The sequence below is a fragment of the Zootoca vivipara genome, chromosome 10 (genome assembly GCF_965207765.1).
Source record: "Zootoca vivipara chromosome 10, rZooViv2.hap1.1, whole genome shotgun sequence".
In the NCBI taxonomy this organism is placed as follows: domain Eukaryota; kingdom Metazoa; phylum Chordata; class Lepidosauria; order Squamata; family Lacertidae; genus Zootoca; species Zootoca vivipara.
In genome coordinates this window covers 54,573,198-54,591,980 of record NC_142593.1, presented here as the reverse complement: position 1 = coordinate 54,591,980, position 18,783 = coordinate 54,573,198, and the positions used below count along the sequence as shown (strand labels likewise).

The following is an 18,783-nucleotide window of genomic DNA, read 5'->3' as shown; positions in this document are numbered from 1 at the left end:
CAGTATAAAAGTGGAAAGGAACAATATGAATTTCATATTAACCGAGGGAGGGGTGCAAATGAGATTAAACACAGAAACAGTAGAAAATTAAAGAATAAGGCAACACAATGGAGATATAAAGAGATACACAATTTATAATGAGCAATTAACTGAAAAAATAATTGGCAAATAAAAATATTTAACAAACCGGCTGCCACTAAAGCATGCATATTAATTGTAAAGGGACCCCTGACCATTAGGTCCTGTTTTGACCGACTGGGGTTGCCATGCTCATCTCGCGTTATTGGCCGAGGGAGCCGGCGTACACCTTCCAGGTCATGTGGCCAGCATGACCAAGCCGCTTCTGGTGAACCAGAGCAGCACACGAAAACACCGTTTACCTTCCCACTGTAGCGGTACCTATTTATCTACTTGCACTTTGACGTGCTTTCGAACTGCTAGGTTGGCAGGAGCTGGGACCGAGCAACGGGAGCCCACCCCATCGCGGGGATTCAAACCGCCGACCTTCTGATCGGCAAGCCCTAGCTCTGTGGTTTAAAAGCATGCATATTACATGTCCAAAGCATGCATATTACGTTGCCCTAAACAACATTTTCCTTCAACTTCCACCAGTCCAAGGAAACTTGTGATTCAGGGAATTTGCAACTTCTAGATGAGGTGGTGGCCTGTAGCTTCATGCTTGTTTTTTCTTTAAAAGATTAGACAAATCCAAAAAGAATTGGCCTGCCAATTAAGCACGAAGGCTAAATGCTCCATGCTCAGAAGAAGTGAGCCACTGAATATTTCTTGTTTGGAAGTAACACCAGTGGAGACACACTGCCTTCATGCACTGCTTGTGTTTCTAGGAGGGTGGCTGGTTGGTCATTGAGGGAAGGAGGACTCTGGACCAGCTGGGCCTTTAGCCTGCCCAGGTGGGGCTCCTGCTTCTTTATGATATTTTCTGCCTTTGCATCTGATAATCCACTGGTTGTTTGTTTCTCATCCCCAAATATGGAGCTGATTTCCTCCCCTGCCCTTTCTTCAGTGCAATCATTTCCCAAAGCTTTGTTTCTCTTGCCTTCCATTTTGTTCGGATGTGAGTGTTGCCTTCCCACAGGGGATTCCGCATTCATTTCAGTGGAGGTACCAGCTCCCAGTAAGCAATCTCTTGCATGTACCATATTGCTGCCTCTGCCAAAGTAGATGGCGAGCCCTTGTGCGCAGGAGTGTGGGGTGTGTACACTGAACTGCAGCAGAGTTGGGAGGACACTAACTTGATTCCCCCAATCAGTTCTAGCCCATGCAAAGTGTCAATTTTCTTGGGCACCGGGACCTCATTCCTGAATTTCTACCTGTACTTATTGTAGGCTTCCATTCTGCTATGGAAACGAATGCTTGCCACTAATAAACCTGCATAACCATAGCCAGTCCCTTCTGTGTGATACAGAAGTGACAACATATCAGAGGACAGGCTTTGCAGATTGAGAGAATTGGCAAAGTTGCAGGAAGTTGCGTTGTGAGTTTCCTAAAAGGACAGCAGTTTTAGCCAGGGCCCAGACAAAAACTTTGGGTGTTATGTAACCCAATCCTTAGCATATTTACTCAGAAACAATTCCCAGTGTGTTAAATGGAACTTATTCCCAAGTGTATTGCAGCCTGAGTCAGAAAATTCATAAGCCACCCCACCACCAGTAAAAAAAGGATTCATTCTGCCAGTTTTCTCCCTGTACAGGTCTCATTGAATGCCCTTGTATGGCTCCCCTTAAGTCCAGCAGGGCTTGTGCAAGAGATTATTCACCTTCCTGCCTTTCCCCTCACCTGCCCATGATCGGCTTCGTTTGCCTTTTGCCTGGGCTGCTTCTGGATTTAGCTCAATCCAAACATGCATAGGAATTTCCCTTTTCCCAATCTCATTTGAGAGTCCAGAGTAATCAAATAACACAACTCTTCCATTGACAATTTTAGGGCATTTGACTTTTGCCAGTTTTTCTTTTAAAGAAACCTAGTTTAAATATTTATTTTCATAATTGACAAATGTTAATTATTGTTCAGCATGTAAACTGTTTGTTCAATGTATGCTAAAAATTTAAGCTAAGTTATAAGGTGTGCTGTTTGGAAGTGTGGAAGATACAGGAGTTGGAGCTACAGATAGCTTGTATTTCCTACTGATGAAGACTTTCACCCAAGTTATTCTCTGGGTAGGTGATAAGAATATCACTCTGCATGTATATACATTTATTATACATTTTTGCATGATTATACATGTAGGAGTGGTACAATTTTGACTTGATTCCACTTATTGTCTAAATACAATTTGGCTCATTTAGACCTGTCTGATTCTACTTTTGACAATATTACTGACAATTAAAGTAAACTCATTTGCAAAACATGAAAAGGAATTCATTATGAGTAGCTCCTTAATTGGCTAGATAAGAAACAGTCAATATTGTACTTGACCCTCGTATCTTCTGCACTCAAAACATTTTTTATTGACCATGTAATGTCAATTGATACCATATTGCACTGAACTCTGATGATATTGTGGGGAGGAAAATTACGCCTTTGCTTAATTCTGCACGCTAGTTAGTGTTGTAACACACATTCTCACTTCCCACCTAAAGAATTCTCACCCTTGCATATAAAGTTTATAGCCCTATTTTCAACAGCAAATGTCAATCTGCAACTGGCTATGGTTCCTCCCCGCATTACAATCATCAGTGTTTGGTGTTTGATCATTGTCCCTTTTGTACATACTACTAGTTAACCATTTCATTTACCTTTTATTTAAGTTGAATCTGTCTTTAATTTTTGCAACTCTGACATTGTTTTGGGAATCAGGTTGTTATTGATGCAGGTTTATCCTGAACCTTCTGCACGTTTCTTTAACGTAATTTACAGAACTGATTTTGGGATACTTATGGAATTAAGAAGCGTCTTGCTAAATTACCTGATTTATTTAGTTATTTGTGAAATGAAATATAAAAATTTACCAAAATCCCCATGTCTCTGACACAGAGCATTTGGTTGGTCACCGTAGGAAACAGGATGACCTTTTGGTCTGCTCTAAAGTTGGGTTCTTAGATTCCTAAAACTTTAGCTTCATTTCCCATAATATGGAACATTATTCTTATACTTTATCGGATTACACTGGGATTTATACTGCATGGTAGCTGACAGCCATTTTATATAAGAGAATAACTGCTTTTATACTGAATCATTTTTATTGGTCCATCTAGCCCAGTATCCTCTGTCCAAACAGGCCGTAGGGAATCTCAAAAGTCTTCCCCAGCTTTGTGACGTGAGAACCTTTCACTGGGGATGTCTGGCAAATCATTGGGCTCTATATCCCATTTGCACATCCCCATTAGCCACTGGAAGGATTCTTTTTATATTCTGTGAGGGTCAGTTCTCTTGACACCAAGGTGACTTTTTCTTTCAGAATATGCATTGCAGGCCTGTTTAGGGAAGTTTTTAATGTTTGATGTTCTATTGTGCTTTAAATTCTGGTTGGGAGCTGCCCAGGGTGGCTGGAAAAACCCAGCCAGATGGGCGGGGTAATAATAATAATAATAATAATAATAATAATAATAATAATAATACCTCCAGAAGGGGTGTGTATTGCAGACTTTACAAAATTCAGTTCCATGTGCCATGGTGGTTTTAAAGGGGACAAGTCGGATGCACGGAGAAACAGCTATTAGTCATGATGGCTTTTATGAAACCTCCATTTTTATAGGAGTGTATATCTAAATATTAAGTGCTGGGGAGCAAAAGCAGAGGAGGCTATTGACTTTATGTCCAGCTTGTGGCCTCCAAAAATATTTGGTTGGCTGCTGAAAGAAGCAGAACGTTGCGCTTAGATGGACCTTTGGTCTGAACCAGAAAGCTGCTCTCACATTTTAAAAATCCAAAGATCCATTTAACTCAGGCATCCCCAAACTTCAGCCCTCCAGATGTTTTGGACTACAATTCCCATCTTCTCTGACCACTGGTCCTGTTAGCTAGGGATCATGAGAGTTGTAGGCCAAAACATCTGGAGGGTCGCAGTTTGGGGATGCCTGATTTAACTTGTTTGCGTGCCTAAGGAAGCTTTACACTGAAGCTGACACACATGAACACCCGAAACATACAATGCTTCATAGTAGAAGACATTTGAAATGGAGGAGAATAGTAAAAAAAACACGTTTGTGATGTGACATTGGGAGTGGGAGGGGGGGTCTGCTGCTCATTGAAAAAGCAGAAAACCCAAGAACATTTAAAAATAATTCCCCGCCAGGTTATTCTAAGACTGAGCATTTCGGGTGTCTAGTCTCCAGACAGGACTCTGAACCATATAAATTAAAGAAGGGACTGCCTCTGTGTTTTTCTGTGTCACAAAGATTTGTGCCATGATAATGCATGACTGGATGGACTAGTGAGATCCTGGCTCAATGCAGATGAAACAAACCGTAATTTGGTCGTTGGGAACACACTCTGTGCTTGCGCATGCCAGTTACCTTCTGTGCTTCCTGGGTTATGGTAAACATAAGTTGTTGTGATGTCTGAAACTATGAGTACTGCTGATCACGGGTTGCCTCCAATCTAGAGTTGGAAGCCCACTTCAAACCATAATTTCTCATTCTGTTTGGAGACAGACTGTGATCAGTGATACCCATAATTTGCTCGACTCAGACATTGTTCCTAGAAACCAGGATGTGGAGGAGCAGGAGAAGAGAGAACACCACAAGCAAGTTGTGTGTTTCCAACAGCCAAATCTTGAGTTTGTCTCATTGCCTAGCTTGAACTGTTGATTCTTCAGTCTACATAGTTGCTGCTTTTTCCATTCCCTTCCTCTCTCCCACTTTCATAGGAGTAGATGGTTGTTTCTAAGGCAGCTATATTGAGAATAGGCATGCCATGCTTTGCTTGCAGTCCATCTGGCGCTTTTCACACACACACACACACACACACACACACACACACACACACACACACCACACCCTCCTCTCAGTTAGCAACAAAAATACCCTGCAGTAATTTTGGAAAGAATTTGATGTGAATTCTTTTGTCGGTGTGTTAGGTGAGTGAATTGAAAAGGAGGGTTTGTCCTCATCTGCCCCCCCCCTTAATTGTAAGTTGCCAGATGAAATGTGACACACCTTTTCCACAGCTCGTTGGCAGAGTAGATGCTCTCCCTGCAGCCCTTTGCATTTCCAATTAGAGCATCTCGGGTAAACAGGGCAGCAACCCCAGATCTTAGAGGACTGCTGTCAGTTATAGTGTACCTTGCTAGGCCACATGGACCAATGATAATTAGACTCATTATAAGGCAGCTTCATGTGTTCGCACATGTATGTTTTTGCACCACTTTTTCTGCATCTGTGCTTACAGTTTTTGAAATCTTCAAAAGCGCAGAAATGCAGGTGTTTACTGTTTTAGAAAGAATATATATATAAACCACTCAATAAAATAAAGAATAATCTATTAAGCAGTGTGCATTCTGCAATATAATGAGATGCAGATAAACTCAGCAGAATTTAAAAGCAGATACACAGGTGGCGCTGTGGGTTAAACCACAGAGCCTAGGGCTTGCTGATCAGAAGGTCGGCAGTTCGAATCCCTGCGATGGGGTGAGCTCCCATTGCTCAGTCCCAGCTCCTGCCAACCTAGCAGTTCGAAAGCACGTCAAAGTGCAAGTAGATAAATAGGTACCGCTACAGCAGGAAGGTAAACGGCGTTTCCTTGTGCTGTTCTTGTTCGCCAGAAGCGGCTTTGTCATGCTGGCCACATGACCTGGAAGCTGACCTGGAAGCTCCCTCGGCCAATAACGCGAGATGAGCGCCGCAACCCCAGAGTCGGTCACGACTGGACCTAATGGTCAGGGGTCCCTTTATCTTACATATCTGGATAGGTCTGGACAAAGTCTTCTTAGCAAGCGTCAAAAAGCAGTATAGCAAGAGTGCCTGAATAGCGCTAACATGCAGGGAGTTCCATGGCATAGTTGCTGCCACCCTGAAAGTTGGACAGACGTGGAATGATTATTATAAGACACTTGTCAGAGTGCAAGCCCTGTAAATCAAAGTGGTGGAGAAGGCATGAGAGGCGCACTGCGGTCTCTCAAGTAAGCAGTTCCCAAGGTATTAAGGGCTTTATATACTAGTAGGAAAACTTGGCCCAGTAGCGAATCAGCAGGCACTGCAAACCTTTGGGCCGAGAGGTGTGGTATGCTGGGAGGGTCTCATTTCAGACAGCAGCTGCGCTGCAGCATTCTACACTCACTGCACTTTTCAGACCACCGGCAAGGGGAGCCTCACACAGATATATCAAGTTCAGTTAAAGGGGAGAGATAGGGCAGATCTGGCAGATCTGCACAAAGTAATCCGATGATAGTTTTGACTGGATTGCTCAGGTGGTTAGAGCATGGTGCTGATAACACCAAATAGGGTTGCAGGTTCGATCCCTGTATGGGACAGTTGCATGTTCCTGCATTGCAGGGGGTCCTCAAGAGTCCTTCCAACTCTACGATTCTGTTATTCTTTTGTGGGAAATATGAAGTATATTTCGTTAGCAGCAATACTTTAGATAAATAATATTGGTGTTATGTAAAGCATTTACTTGCATATTACTTCAACAAATGACCTTTTTGTCACTGATTTTGATTTGTTTAGTATTCAAATGCTAGACAGCAACGAAGCAGTAGGGTTTGTGCTTCCTCCGGGCCGCTTGCGGTCTTAATAGCTGCGGGTTTTCTTTCCTTCCCAGATGGAGCTCCGGTTGTGGCTCACTATGATATCTCGGACACAAATTCCGACCCGGAAGTGGTGAATGTAGACAATCTATTGGCAGCTGCGGTAGTCCAAGAGCACAACAGTTCTATCGCTAACCAGGACACTGGGCCTACTTGGAGGACGAGAGGGCTGCTAGAAGAGCTGAATGCTGAGACAGGTGAGTAGGGGAACATTGTCCCAGTCCTACGCTAGCTCCTGCACCTGGCCTACACTGTTCTCCCGTCCCCCGTCCCCCTGGCGACTCTTCATCTGTAGCCTGAGGTTAACAGGCCTGCAGCAACTGGGCATGCAAGCCCATTCTTTCCACTGCTCGCTATTAGAAAACTTAAGTGTACACATTGTAAATATGGCTGAACTGGCATGGAGACAAGCTGTATTCCAAGCAGGCAAACATTGCCCCCTGGAGCACCTGTGGCTGACCACTTCTCTGGAAGCCCAAAACAGACAGATATTCTTTCTTTCATTCCCCAATAAATATCCTGAGTTTAATCCCTTTTCTCCAATACCTCAGCTGCTCAAAAATAGCCAGTCCTTTTGTAATACAAACCAATAGGGTTCAGAACATGTGCACAGTTCCTTGCAAAAGATTGTGAAAGAAAGAGAGAGAGAGAATATCTGAACTGCTGATTAAATGCTTCAAAGGAAGAAATACCATGAGTGAAGCCCAACATTTTTATGGGATTCTGAGTCCAGTAAAAGTTGGCCTCTTAACGGAAGCCCGACTCATGCAGGTAAAACTAACTTACTCTGACATTTTTATTTGCAAGTCTCTGTGTGTGTGATTTGTCACTTTTCCTTTTCTTTCCTTTTCTCCACCTTTTCTGAATTATCTGATGTTTGGTGTCAATGATTTAGAAAGATTTCACAAAGTTTTGTTAACCTCTGGGTCCCTTTGTAAATCCAAAAGTGCTCTTTGAGTTAATTTTTTTGTAGAGCTAGGCTGGTGGAAGGGACACTGGGGGCGGGACTCAGAAGCTTTTCTAGCAGATGGACAGTAGACGGTGTCAGGTTCAACCTGGTGGCAATCCATCATAAAAATAAAAATATGAAGGGTCTGTTTTTATACAAAAACAGGATCTGCCAAGAAGGAAAGTCTTCTCCCCATCCCCCACTCCCAATCCATGGCTGGTATATTTTGCAATGGCAGTCTGATGAATGGGTCTTTGCTTGACATTGGTGAGAAACTGCTTCTTTCTAAGGATGTCCTGCAAGGGTGATCAAGCTGCTGAATCTTGGGTTGAATTGTCATTTTTCTTTGCCTTCTACAGATCACTTGAATGCTGGATTCCTGGCAAGCGGGAAAGCCCCCAGCAGCAACACCCAGGTCAATGAAGAAATAAATATAGCATCATCAGATAGCGAGGTGGAGATCGTGGGAGTTCAGGAACACGCAAGGTACTAATTTCTCTTTTAAGCACTGAGTCTATCTAAATACTTGGAATTAATTTTTGAAAAGGAAAAAAAATGCAGATAGTTGGTCATGTTACTTTTTTTTGCCTGTGGGTAGGTTTTCTCCCTCCCTCTGTTAAGACTACTTGCCTTTTCCCAATCTAACCCCGGAAGTGCATACACAGTAAACATGGACCTAGCGTCAAATATACGATTGATATTTGGATGCTACGGCATTTGTAATAACACTTGGAATCTGAGGCACAGGGCACAGAGAAGGGTGTCTTCAGCATATACTGTATAGCAGGCACGTCCAACAGGTAGATCGTGATCTACCGGTAGATCACTGGATGTCTGTGGTAGATCACTGCTAGATCACTGGCACCCCAAAAAAAGCTCACCCAAAATTTTCCTCCTCCCTAAAAAAAGCTGAACAACTATGACCTGAAGTCCTAAACAAAAATGGGTCTCCCTCCCTCCTAAAAGAAGCTCAACAAGTTTGACCTAAACCCCCCAAAACAGGGCTTCCCTTCCTTAAAAAAAAAACTCAACAGTTTTGACCTGAACCCCCCAAAAGGGGGTAGATCAATCCCAGTTTTTAACTCTGTGAGTAGATCACAGTCTCTTGGGATTTGGCCACCCCTGCTGTATAGTGTGCACAGTTGCTACAGGACGCTGCAAGCTTATTTTTAAACAAACTAAAGCAGCAAAATCATAAGAGGAGCAAAGCAAAGGGAGAACCTGAGTCTTAAGGAGATCATTTTTTTAAAACAGGAAAGAAGTGCTTCAAGCGGCAGGGGAGAAAGGCATTCCAGACATAGGGAGAAGTGAAAGCACAGGAGGAAGTGATGTGAAAGCAGAGGAGGAAGCCAATGAGGTGTCAAAAGGCAAGGCAAGAAGCGAGAGCGAAGAACCATTTGAGCAAAGGTGCAGAGCCCAACTCCCCCTCAGTTTCCAGTGTGAAGGCAGGTCTGCAGCATGAGATTCCCCCCCTCCCCTCACTCTACGCAGGTACTGGCTGCCGGGGACCACAAGGAAGCCTGCTCAGCATCTGGGCACAGACAGTCGCTATCATCCTGGTTTCATGCTCCTCTTTCTAGGGAGAGAAGCTGCAGGTGGCCTTGGTGTCTGGCCAATAGCAGGTATCCAACCGGGCAAGAGTTAGCCCCTCACTGACTCTGTAGAACCTTCTGGCCACTGGCACATGGTGTAGCTCTCATCCCAGGTTTCTACATCCGTGGCAGGGGGTATACAGGCTGTAAACAGGTTCACCTTTCAAAAACCAGAGTCACCTTTTGAACGCTAACACAGTTATTGGGAATCTGGAAGTGGGGTGCATTGATATCTCTGCCAAATTACATAGAATGCGAAAGGCAGGTGGCCTTTTTAACCTGTCTCATTTAAAAAAAAGTGGCACAGGGTGATATTTCTCGTTGCTTTGATCTAGTCAGGCGTGGTTGCAATCCAAGGGCCTCAGCAGGCTCCTGTTTTCCCTGATGCTCCCTTCCCCTACACATACAGGTTAGGGGGGCATTGCAGGAAATGTGGGTGCCTCCCATATCCTCATCCAGCCCCCCACTTGGCATGTCACTCAGCTTACTCATGCTCAGGAGTAAGCGAATTGAAGATACTGATGGGCTTGTACTCCCATTGCATCAACTAGTTCAGCACAGAAGACCACAGCTTCTATAAATATCCTGCAACAGTCCAATCCTTGTAACATTCTCTGTATCTCAGAAATGCCCTAGATGTTGACTGACTAGGCTCTGGGCCAGCCACTGTTTCCTCCGCCTAAACCTCTCACCTTGGTAAATACCAAGATGATAATACTGACCTTGGCATGGCTGCTGTATGGATTGCTTAAATAATGACATCGAAAGCCCTAAACAGCTTCAGCCCTGTATATCTGAAGGAGCATCTAAACCCCCATCATTCAGCCCGGACACTGAGGTCCACCTCCGAGGGCCTTCTGGCGGTTCCCTCCCTGCGAAAAGTGAGGTTACAGGGAACCAGGCAGAGGGCCTTCTCAATAGCGGCACCTGCCCTGTGGAATGCCCTCCCATCAGATGTCAAGGAGATAAACATCTGCATGAATTTCCAAAGGCATCTGAAGGCAGCTCTGTATCGGGAAGTTTTTAATGCTTTATGTTTAGTTGTATTTTTGTGTTCCCGTGTTTTATTCTGTTTTCCGCCCTCTGCACCGCTCTGATGGTGTCATGCCACAAGCAGTCTAATTTTTTAAATAATAACAATAGCCATAATAACAAGCGAAATGCTTTGAAACACCCTCAAGAGCTGTATAAATTGTAAGGACGGTTCAGTGATTATCCTTCGGTGCCCATTTCACACATGAAGTTAATTCCTCCAAATTAGGCTACATTTTAAAAGCCCTTTTACACCTACCTACCTCCCTTATCACATTTTAGCCAATATTTGGACATAATTTTTCTGTCTCCCTCCCCCTGCTTTGATGCATTCATTTTGGCGAGCCCTTTGCCAAAGAACTTAGGGTCTTAATGCATCGATGTAAACCAGGGATAGACAACCTTTTTATACCTACCGCCCACTAATGCATCTTTCTTGATGGTGAAATTTCCTTACCGCCCACCAGTGCTCAATGGAAGGAGGATTCAGCTTGTGTCATAGAACCCCCCCCCACCGCCCACCTAGAATCCTGAAACGCCCACTAGGGACTAGGTTGACAACCACTGGTGTAAACCACTCTGCCCTGCGGAACGCCCTTCCATCGGAGGTCAGGGAGATGAACAACACCTGACATTTGGAAAACACCTAAAGGCAGCCCTGTTTAGGGAAGTTTTTAATCTGTGATATTTTAATGTATTTTTATATTTGTTGGAAGCCGCCCAGAGTGGCCGGGGAAACCCAGCCAGATGAGTGGGGTAGAAATAATAAATAATAATAATGCTCCAATAGGTGAGCGTTGACGGGCATGTCCTTTGTCTCCCCTTTGCTTTCCGCAGATGCGTCCATCCTCGGGGAGGAGTGATTCAGAGTGTGTCTTCCCGGAAACACGGCTCAGGCCTGCAGTGCACCCGGCAATCTGAAGCATGGACAGGTGTGGCCCCCCCGCAGAATTGGTCTTCGCCCCCCGAAGTGGTGGATCTCACGCTGGACGAGGACAGCAGGCGCAAATACCTACTGTAATGCAACTTCACTGTGTTTTCTAGTCACTTAGCCCTCTTCTCCCTTTTGTGGCACAGAAGTTTCTGGTTATCGCCTCGGTGTTCAAAGCCTCTGCTCCTGGCATTCTGGAATTCAGAGTCCTCCGGGAGGGTTTCCTCCTCTTCTGAACTCCTCCCCCGCCCCACAACACCCTCCAATTAAAATTGCATCATCAAGAACTTACCTTGAGATATCGACCCCTCTGTAGTCAAAGGGAGCTTTCCCTGTTACGGAAAACTTAGTGGCACTGTACTTCAACAACAACTTCCAGGTTTTTTCATTGTGTGTGATTAATTTAGAGCATTCGTTGACAACAGCAGTGGCACCTTCCAACCCACGCCCTTTAGAGAGCCATACAATTGCTTTAATTCACCACTAAAACGGATGTTGCTGGTACATGTGGGGCTTTATTATTATTTTTCCCCTTGCATTTTTTTATTTTTATTTTTTTTAAATAACACCACTGGCCCAAATTGTTCATAGCTCTGAATGCCCGCATCATGATCGTAGTATAACTGTGGGAGCTTAGAATGGGGCATTCATAACACAAGTTGATTTGGTTGCAAAACCAGCAGGACTTGATCACAAAAGGCCTATAGCATGCACTGAGCAGCTCTATTTAAAACCCTAAAGATTGTTCTCAACATAATTTGTAGCTTGCACACTGCTCAGTGCTCCGTCTCCTAATAATAATGCATTTTATTTTTTCTCTCTAGACTACTGTACTGTTACTGGTCATTTGGCCCAGATTGTTACAGCCTTTTTTGTTTTTTTTTGTTATTGTGTTGTTCACCTGAAGCAAACAAAAGCACAAGGAAGTGAAGCAACACAAAAAGTACCTAATTCTGATCTCAGGTGTGGTTTTCATGTTAAGCTTTAAAGGTCTGGGTGCAGCCTAACCTGTATCTCTACGTTTTTGGAGGTATGTAAAAGCAGAACATGAGCACTAGAGTGGATCCTTCTGCCCTGGGCTGCATTTGTACAAATGAATTTTTGTTTTTAACTAACCTTGAGCACACTATCCTTCCTGTCCTTCTCTTAGCAAGAGAAGAATTAGAGGAGGCTGCAGGGTTGCTAGGGACTTGCCTTCCAAGGGAAGCATTTTCTCAGCTGTGCGAATGTTTAGAGAGTAGGCCCAGTTCAATCTCTTCTCAGGGTGACTGGCACCTAAACTCTGTTCAAAAAAGAGCAAGAAATGATTCGCGGAGAGGAAGCCTCCCATTGCTTCTCTGAGTATTACCATCCTACAGAGGAAAGCATGAGGCTCTGTATGCAAAGCATGTATGATCAAAAGTAGAACATATCCTGTTACATAGCACCCCCCCCTCCCCCGAGAATTACCCGGCACGGCTTTGCCTTCATTCATTTGATTGCTGCCGCAGAAAGAGCAGTGAAATCTGGAGCAGTAAGGGAAGCGTTGCCATATATATGGATCACTTCAAGTAGACGAAAAAGAATAGGAGGGGATTGGGGTCTCCTTTGGGGTGTGTGTGTGCATCTTCAGAGACAAGGTCTTAATCTGTAAATGCACCTTTGCTTTTCGTACTAACATGAGAAATGGCCCTTGATTTTACCTTCTTTTACCTTTGAGTACTGCTGGGCTTCACCAGCTCTTGGGTTTATGCCCCTTGGCTTTAGAACGGTTCCCTGGCCCAGATTCTGCAAATGCCTTCTGCAAGTCCTGGCATTTGCTGCAAGCTGAGATTTCTCCTTCCTCACATGCCTTCTGTTCTCTTGCAAGGGATGATAGGACTTAGGCAGCAATGTAATGGCAGCTGGACTCGTTGGGCACATTAGATGTTCATGTTTGTCCAGTCACCTTTAGCTGCAGAGTCCATTGCACACCCAGACAAAGTTGTTTTGCTTGATTCCTGATCACTGTAGGCTTCAATCATTAGTGCATCTGGGGCAGTTTCTGAATAATATGTGGGCATTGCCCTTTGTTCCTAAAGACTCCTTGAATGTCTTGACAGTTCGAAACGGCATTCATGCAGTTGTTTCAGTTCTGTCATTGGTCGCTATAAAATGATCTTTCCTTATGCAACGGCAGTAGCTGTTGGTGGACCAAACCTTTGCATATGGTAAGGTTACCACTCTGTACCTGGGTAATCAAGGAGTAAGAATATTCTCTCTATGAAAGCGTAGGACACGCCAGAGCTGAGAAGGAACTTCAGTTCATGCTGAGCTTTATAAGAACAGAAGAGGAATGTCCTGGCATTCAGACAGGTGGTGTTGGAGGGGAAACAAGCTGGATCGCCTTGCTTCTTGTTGTCTATAAAAGCCCTAGATAACCTATGCATTCCCCAAACGAGGGTGGGACCAAGGATCAAGCCCTTGGTCCCACTGAGCTTTGCTGAAAGCCAAGCCAAGAGACTGTTGAATAGACATTGGTTAAGTGGTTAATGACACACTGCCAGCTTTCAGTTAAAATCTCCTTCTTGTGCAATCCCTGCTTGTGTTGTTACGTTGAATTGAACAATCTTTATGCTCAATAGATCACGCTGCCAGTACTAAAAAGACCATTCTAAGTCCCCATCTGATTGTCATTTGAAGGACAGCATGGGGCTTGTTTGCCCTTCTTAGCTTGGTTCAGTGGGCAAGACTTTTGGGAGAGGGTTGCCTTAGATAGTTCTGCAGGCGTGGCAGGTGCTTAAGATTGCTCTTGATGCCAGCTATGAGCAGTTTTGCTGACGTTATAAAGTGGGAAGGATGTGGTCACTCTTAAAAGAACAACTTGATAGCAGGTTTCTGCAGAGGGGATGGGTTGTATCTCCTGCCCTCCCCCCACTCTCTGTCAATGACCACAAGGTGGACCTGGACTCTGGGACTCGGATTTTGTTGTTAGGTGGAGGCAGCCAGGACTTGATTTGTTGAACAGATAATGCTTTGTTGCCCTGGCCATTGATTACGTCATAGTTCCAATAGAGACCACTGGGCTTTCCAGCTTTTGACCTGGAGACTGCGCCTGTTGCTTCCAACATCTGCGAGGTGGTGATGCCTTATTTCAGACTGAAGGTGAAGGAATTGCATGTTTTAGGGCTCTGCCATTTTAGCAACATCCCTGCAAAATGGAAAACAAGGATGTCTGAGAGAGCCACTTCCGCCTTGGCTAGGAGGTGGTGTTGCGGGCAGTCACGACCCTTCCACATGCACAGGGGGTGGGTGCCCTTTGCAATTGGGGGAATCCCGGTCGTGCCACTAGCCAGGCCGGCCAATCCAGTCATCCTGGGGGTAGGGCTTGCTACATTTAAACAGGCGCGTGGCTGGGGATCTCTCAATTGTTTTCCCGCTCCAGCTGCTCCAGTTTTCTCACCCACCCACCCACCCTTTAAGTTTTCCCTGTTCCTGGACCTTGCTATGGACTGCGGTTGGTCGCCATTGAGGGGCCTGGTAGGAATTTTTCCACTTGGCAAATTGGCTCTGGCCATTTGGTTTTCGCCTACCTCGTAGCAATCCGTCACAACTTTGTTTTTTGGCTGTTAGGCATTGGAATATTTCTGGTAGGCTGCCGGGGGGAGGGGGGAGGTAGCGCCATCACCTCCCCCAAATATTGAAGGGCATTCTGGTAAAGGAATCCGGGGGGCGTGGCCCTGCCCGAAGCCTGAAAGAAGTCTAGTTGCCAGGGCTCAGGAAAAAAAAAATTAGAAAAATATTTTCATGGGCAGTTTCTTCCGCCTTCAGCCTGCAATGTTAACATGATTATGCTAACTTTGGGAACAGTGTCTCCTTCTGCCAGATTGTGAAATCCGAGTCCTGCTTCCTATGACAGGCAAAGCAGCATGGACTAAAGATGTACAGCAGACCCAGGCAGTGGTTGCCAGAACAGCAGGGGGGTATGGCATTACTCACCTGCCATCTCAACATGGAGGTTGCTGCTGGTAACCAAGAGGGGAAGGGGCGAGAAACGTCAGCGCACTGCGGGAGCAGCAGCAGAGCCAATCTGACGCTGTGTCCACACCAGCCGCCTCTCCCCTCCCTCTCGGCTATTGGTAGAATCCCCCATGTTGGATAGCCAGGCGAGCAGTGCCACTCCACCAGCCACTACCATGCACAGGACACATTGGCCCTAAATAATGTCTTCACATACCACCCAAGGCTGTTAAAGCTATCAGTTGTGCCTGCAGACCTTTTGCTGCAAAGGCCATCCCTTCTTTTTCTCCTCACTCGCCGATTCCATCGCTCCCAAACTACGTTGCTAAATGAACACCAGGCTCAAAGTCACCTGCGCACGAGAAAGCTGCTTGGGAACTGTTTTCTCGTGGCCCTGTCCCATGTGATTGGGGTGTGTGTGTGTGTGTGTGTGAATGGCACAGCCATGAGGCATTGTCCACCTGCCTAGTTCTTCCCAGTTGGTTGTGGCTTGTTGGCAATCAGGTGAGAAATACCAGTCAGCCTGCATGTCCATTTCCAGTTTTCACGCATGCATGTGACGACTGCATGAATTGCATCATGGGGAAGTAACTCAGATGGAGGTGCGTTTGAAGGGCACCGGAGCAAGCTAACCAGGCAGCCTCTGGCCGAGAGCAGCTGCTTCACTACTACTGTTAATGAAGTTGCCTTTTGAAACGTGAAAATTGGCTCTCTTTAGAAAATCTATGAGCCATGGTGGTCTACTAACCTGGTAATCCCAGTATCCCCCCATTTATGCTGGCCAGTACCAGAAGCATCTAGGAGTCCTTCCTTTTTTTAAAAAAAGAAAGAAAGAAAGAAGCAGAAGAAAGAAAGAAAAACTTTGTATATGCTGTGACTTCCATGTACATATAAAAAATATGACTGCATTCTAACCAAACTTCCTCCAGTTGTGCACTGTGTTTGGTTTTTAAAGGAATCATGAACTCCAAGCTTGATAACCAGTTCATGTCTCTCTCTTTTAATTTAAAAACAAAACAAAACACTACGTTTCTTTTGCTGACTTGGATAATTTTTTTAAGCTATGTTCTTTTAAAAAAAAAGAGAGAGAGAAAGAGAAAAGAAACAAAAAATTCAAACCGCAATCACTGGATAGTTAATACATTACTTCTTCTTTTTCCTTTCCCCCTTTCCCTTTTCTTCTTCATCATCTTTGTCTGAGAGAGCAAAAGGTCGCTGGGACTGATTTTCTCTTTTCTCAATAGATAAGTGAAATTGTAGCCATCGTATGGCTAAGAACCAATGCACTTGATCGTCCTTGCAACAGGCCTGTGAAACATGCACCCATCCTGGCTTGCCAGGCATGCCTTGCAAACCAGCAGGATCTTTGATAAAAATGTGGCGTTTGTGCCACAAAAATACAGATTCTACCCAAGAAACTGGCAGGCTGTGACACCTGCATTTTGGGCTCTTTGTTTTCCTTACAGGCCTGGTTTTAGCAGCTCTGCTCTTCTTGCTGGAGCTCAAGCTTGGAATCTTCCAGTGGAGACAAAAAAAAATGCTTAGAATTTATTGTTTTCAGTTGTGTAACTCTTGAATTAAAAAAAAAAGACAAAAAAACCCACACAAAAATGTTCTTTTTAACACTCATTCTCATTTCCATCTAGTATTTAATGGTCTTTGGAGAAGAAAAAATAATAATAATAAAACAGAGTGTTATAAAATATATATATTTTTTGGTGCAAGATGAGACTTTCTGTTTTTTTTGGAAACAAGTCTGTAGCATAAAGTTTAAACTATTTTAAGACAAAATAAAATAGAGTGGATTATTTAAACAATATCTTTCTTTGTAGTGTGTGGGGCTTTGGGGGAGGGGTGGGAAATTTTGGGAGATGGAGATGGTGCACACGAACCACACCTACCACTGCTTTTCTGTTTTCAAGTAATAATAATAATAATAATAATAATTTTAATAATGATAATTTATTATCACCACATCAAGCTTCCCTTGTCTCCCATGTCCTAGTCCCCACACTCTAGCCACTATACCACAAGGGCTCACTGAAGTAGGTTTTAGGTTGTATTTTTATTGTAATGGATATCGTTTTTGTGTAGTACACCTCTTTCACAACATAAAGTGGTTTGGAAATGCTTTTGAATAAATAAAGCAATATGAGCCAGCAGGTCGCTTCCCCTCCAGATAAGCCGGCCGCTTACTGCAAGAGGAGTCATAAATGCCTTCCTCAAGGGGAAACGGAACCGCCTGGGTGTGGTTTAAAAAGGCAAATACGTTTATTGCTACAGTCCATGGGCTGACCTGAGCCTTGAGTCAGACCAGCGCTCCAGCTAGCTCAGCATTTGCCAAAAGCAAACCAAGAATCCCACAACACATTTAAAAAAGTATCAGACAGAATCAGAATTGTTGAGTTGGAAGGGACCATGAGGGTCATCTAGTCCAACCCCCTGCAATGCAGGACTCTCAGCTAAAGCATCTGGCCTCTGCTTAAAAACCTCCAAGGGAGGAGAGCCCACAACCACTCAAGGGAGACCATTCCACTGATGTTTAATGATGTTCAGTGATGGCCAAACTTGGCCCTCCAGCCGTTTTGGGACTAGAATTCCCACCATCCCTGACCAGTGGTCCTGTTAGCTAGGGATGATGGGAGTTGTAGTCCCAAAACAGCTGGAGGCCCTAGTTAGAGAGGAATGTTTTCGCTTGGCGTCTAAAGGTGTATAATGAAGGCGCCAGGTGAGCTTCCCTGGGGAAAGCTTTCCATGAATGGGGAGTCACCACAGGAAAGTGTTACTTGTGTCGCTACCGTCCGGACCTCTCATGGAGGAGGCACACGAAGAAGGTTCTCGGATGATGATCGCAGGGTCCAGGTAGGTTCACCTGGGCAGTCCTTGAGGTATTGCGGTCCTGAGCCATTTAAGGCTTTCTAGGTCTACACTGACTGGCAGTGGATCTGACCAGGAATTCTCTCCCAGACCTACCTGGAGAGGCTGAAGATTGAATTTAGGAGCTTCTGCAGGCAAACTACCTGCCACCACATCGAGGTGCATCAGAAGAGCTACACACACAACTCTGTCCTGCCACAGAAATAAATGGAAGATGGGGGGGGGCTGCCATGGCTGCACACCTGTGAATCCCAGCATCCTCTGCCTGAGGGCTGAGCCTGAATAATCTTGAGCTCATTTTGCATCTTTGTGGTCAAATTGGTGCCTTTCCAACACATCCAAGGCTAACCAATGTCAGCATGATGCTCCAAATAGGACTGTTCAGGTAAACTTGCATCGCCCATTCATTTGCTTTCGCTGTGTGGTCCAGCAGGTGCCCTGAGACTAGCCAGCCCTTCCCAACTCTCGGAGGTCACCTGAGCTATCTTGCTTTTAATTTTTTTTTCGAAAACCTGTTTGCAAATAGCTCAACAGGTGCAATGCTCTTCCCAGTGGCTCAGCTTCTCGGGTGACACTCTCAGCCTCCCAGCTGTTAAGACATCTTGTTGTGGGGTTTTAAGAAGAGAGTGGTCTTTTGTTTCTGTAACCTAATGGGACTTTTCCTCATGCCAAGCCATGTCTGGTTTGTGTTTCTTTTTTAAATGTGACTTTGCCTTTG

At 44.8% G+C, this 18,783-nt stretch overlaps 1 protein-coding gene across 7 annotated transcripts in view; it reads left to right on the top strand.

Moving 5' to 3' along the window:
* ARK2N (arkadia (RNF111) N-terminal like PKA signaling regulator 2N) overlaps window positions 1–17,005 on the top strand; it is a 61,143-nt gene extending 44,138 nt beyond the window's left edge. For 3 of the 7 annotated variants that reach the window (XM_088653185.1, XM_088653186.1, XM_088653187.1), the window contains exons 4-7: window positions 6,721–6,903; window positions 8,015–8,141; window positions 8,910–9,062; window positions 11,117–17,005. In XM_088653185.1, the coding sequence (XP_088509311.1) occupies window positions 6,721–6,903; window positions 8,015–8,141; window positions 8,910–9,062; window positions 11,117–11,300 (647 nt within the window). In that variant the 3' untranslated portion in view covers window positions 11,301–17,005. The remainder of the gene's footprint in view (window positions 1–6,720; window positions 6,904–8,014; window positions 8,142–8,909; window positions 9,063–11,116) is intronic. The other 4 variants (XM_035100406.3, XM_088653188.1, XM_035100403.3 and 1 more) reach the window with 2 other exon arrangements.
* The last annotated feature ends 1,778 nt before the right edge of the window (window positions 17,006–18,783 follow it).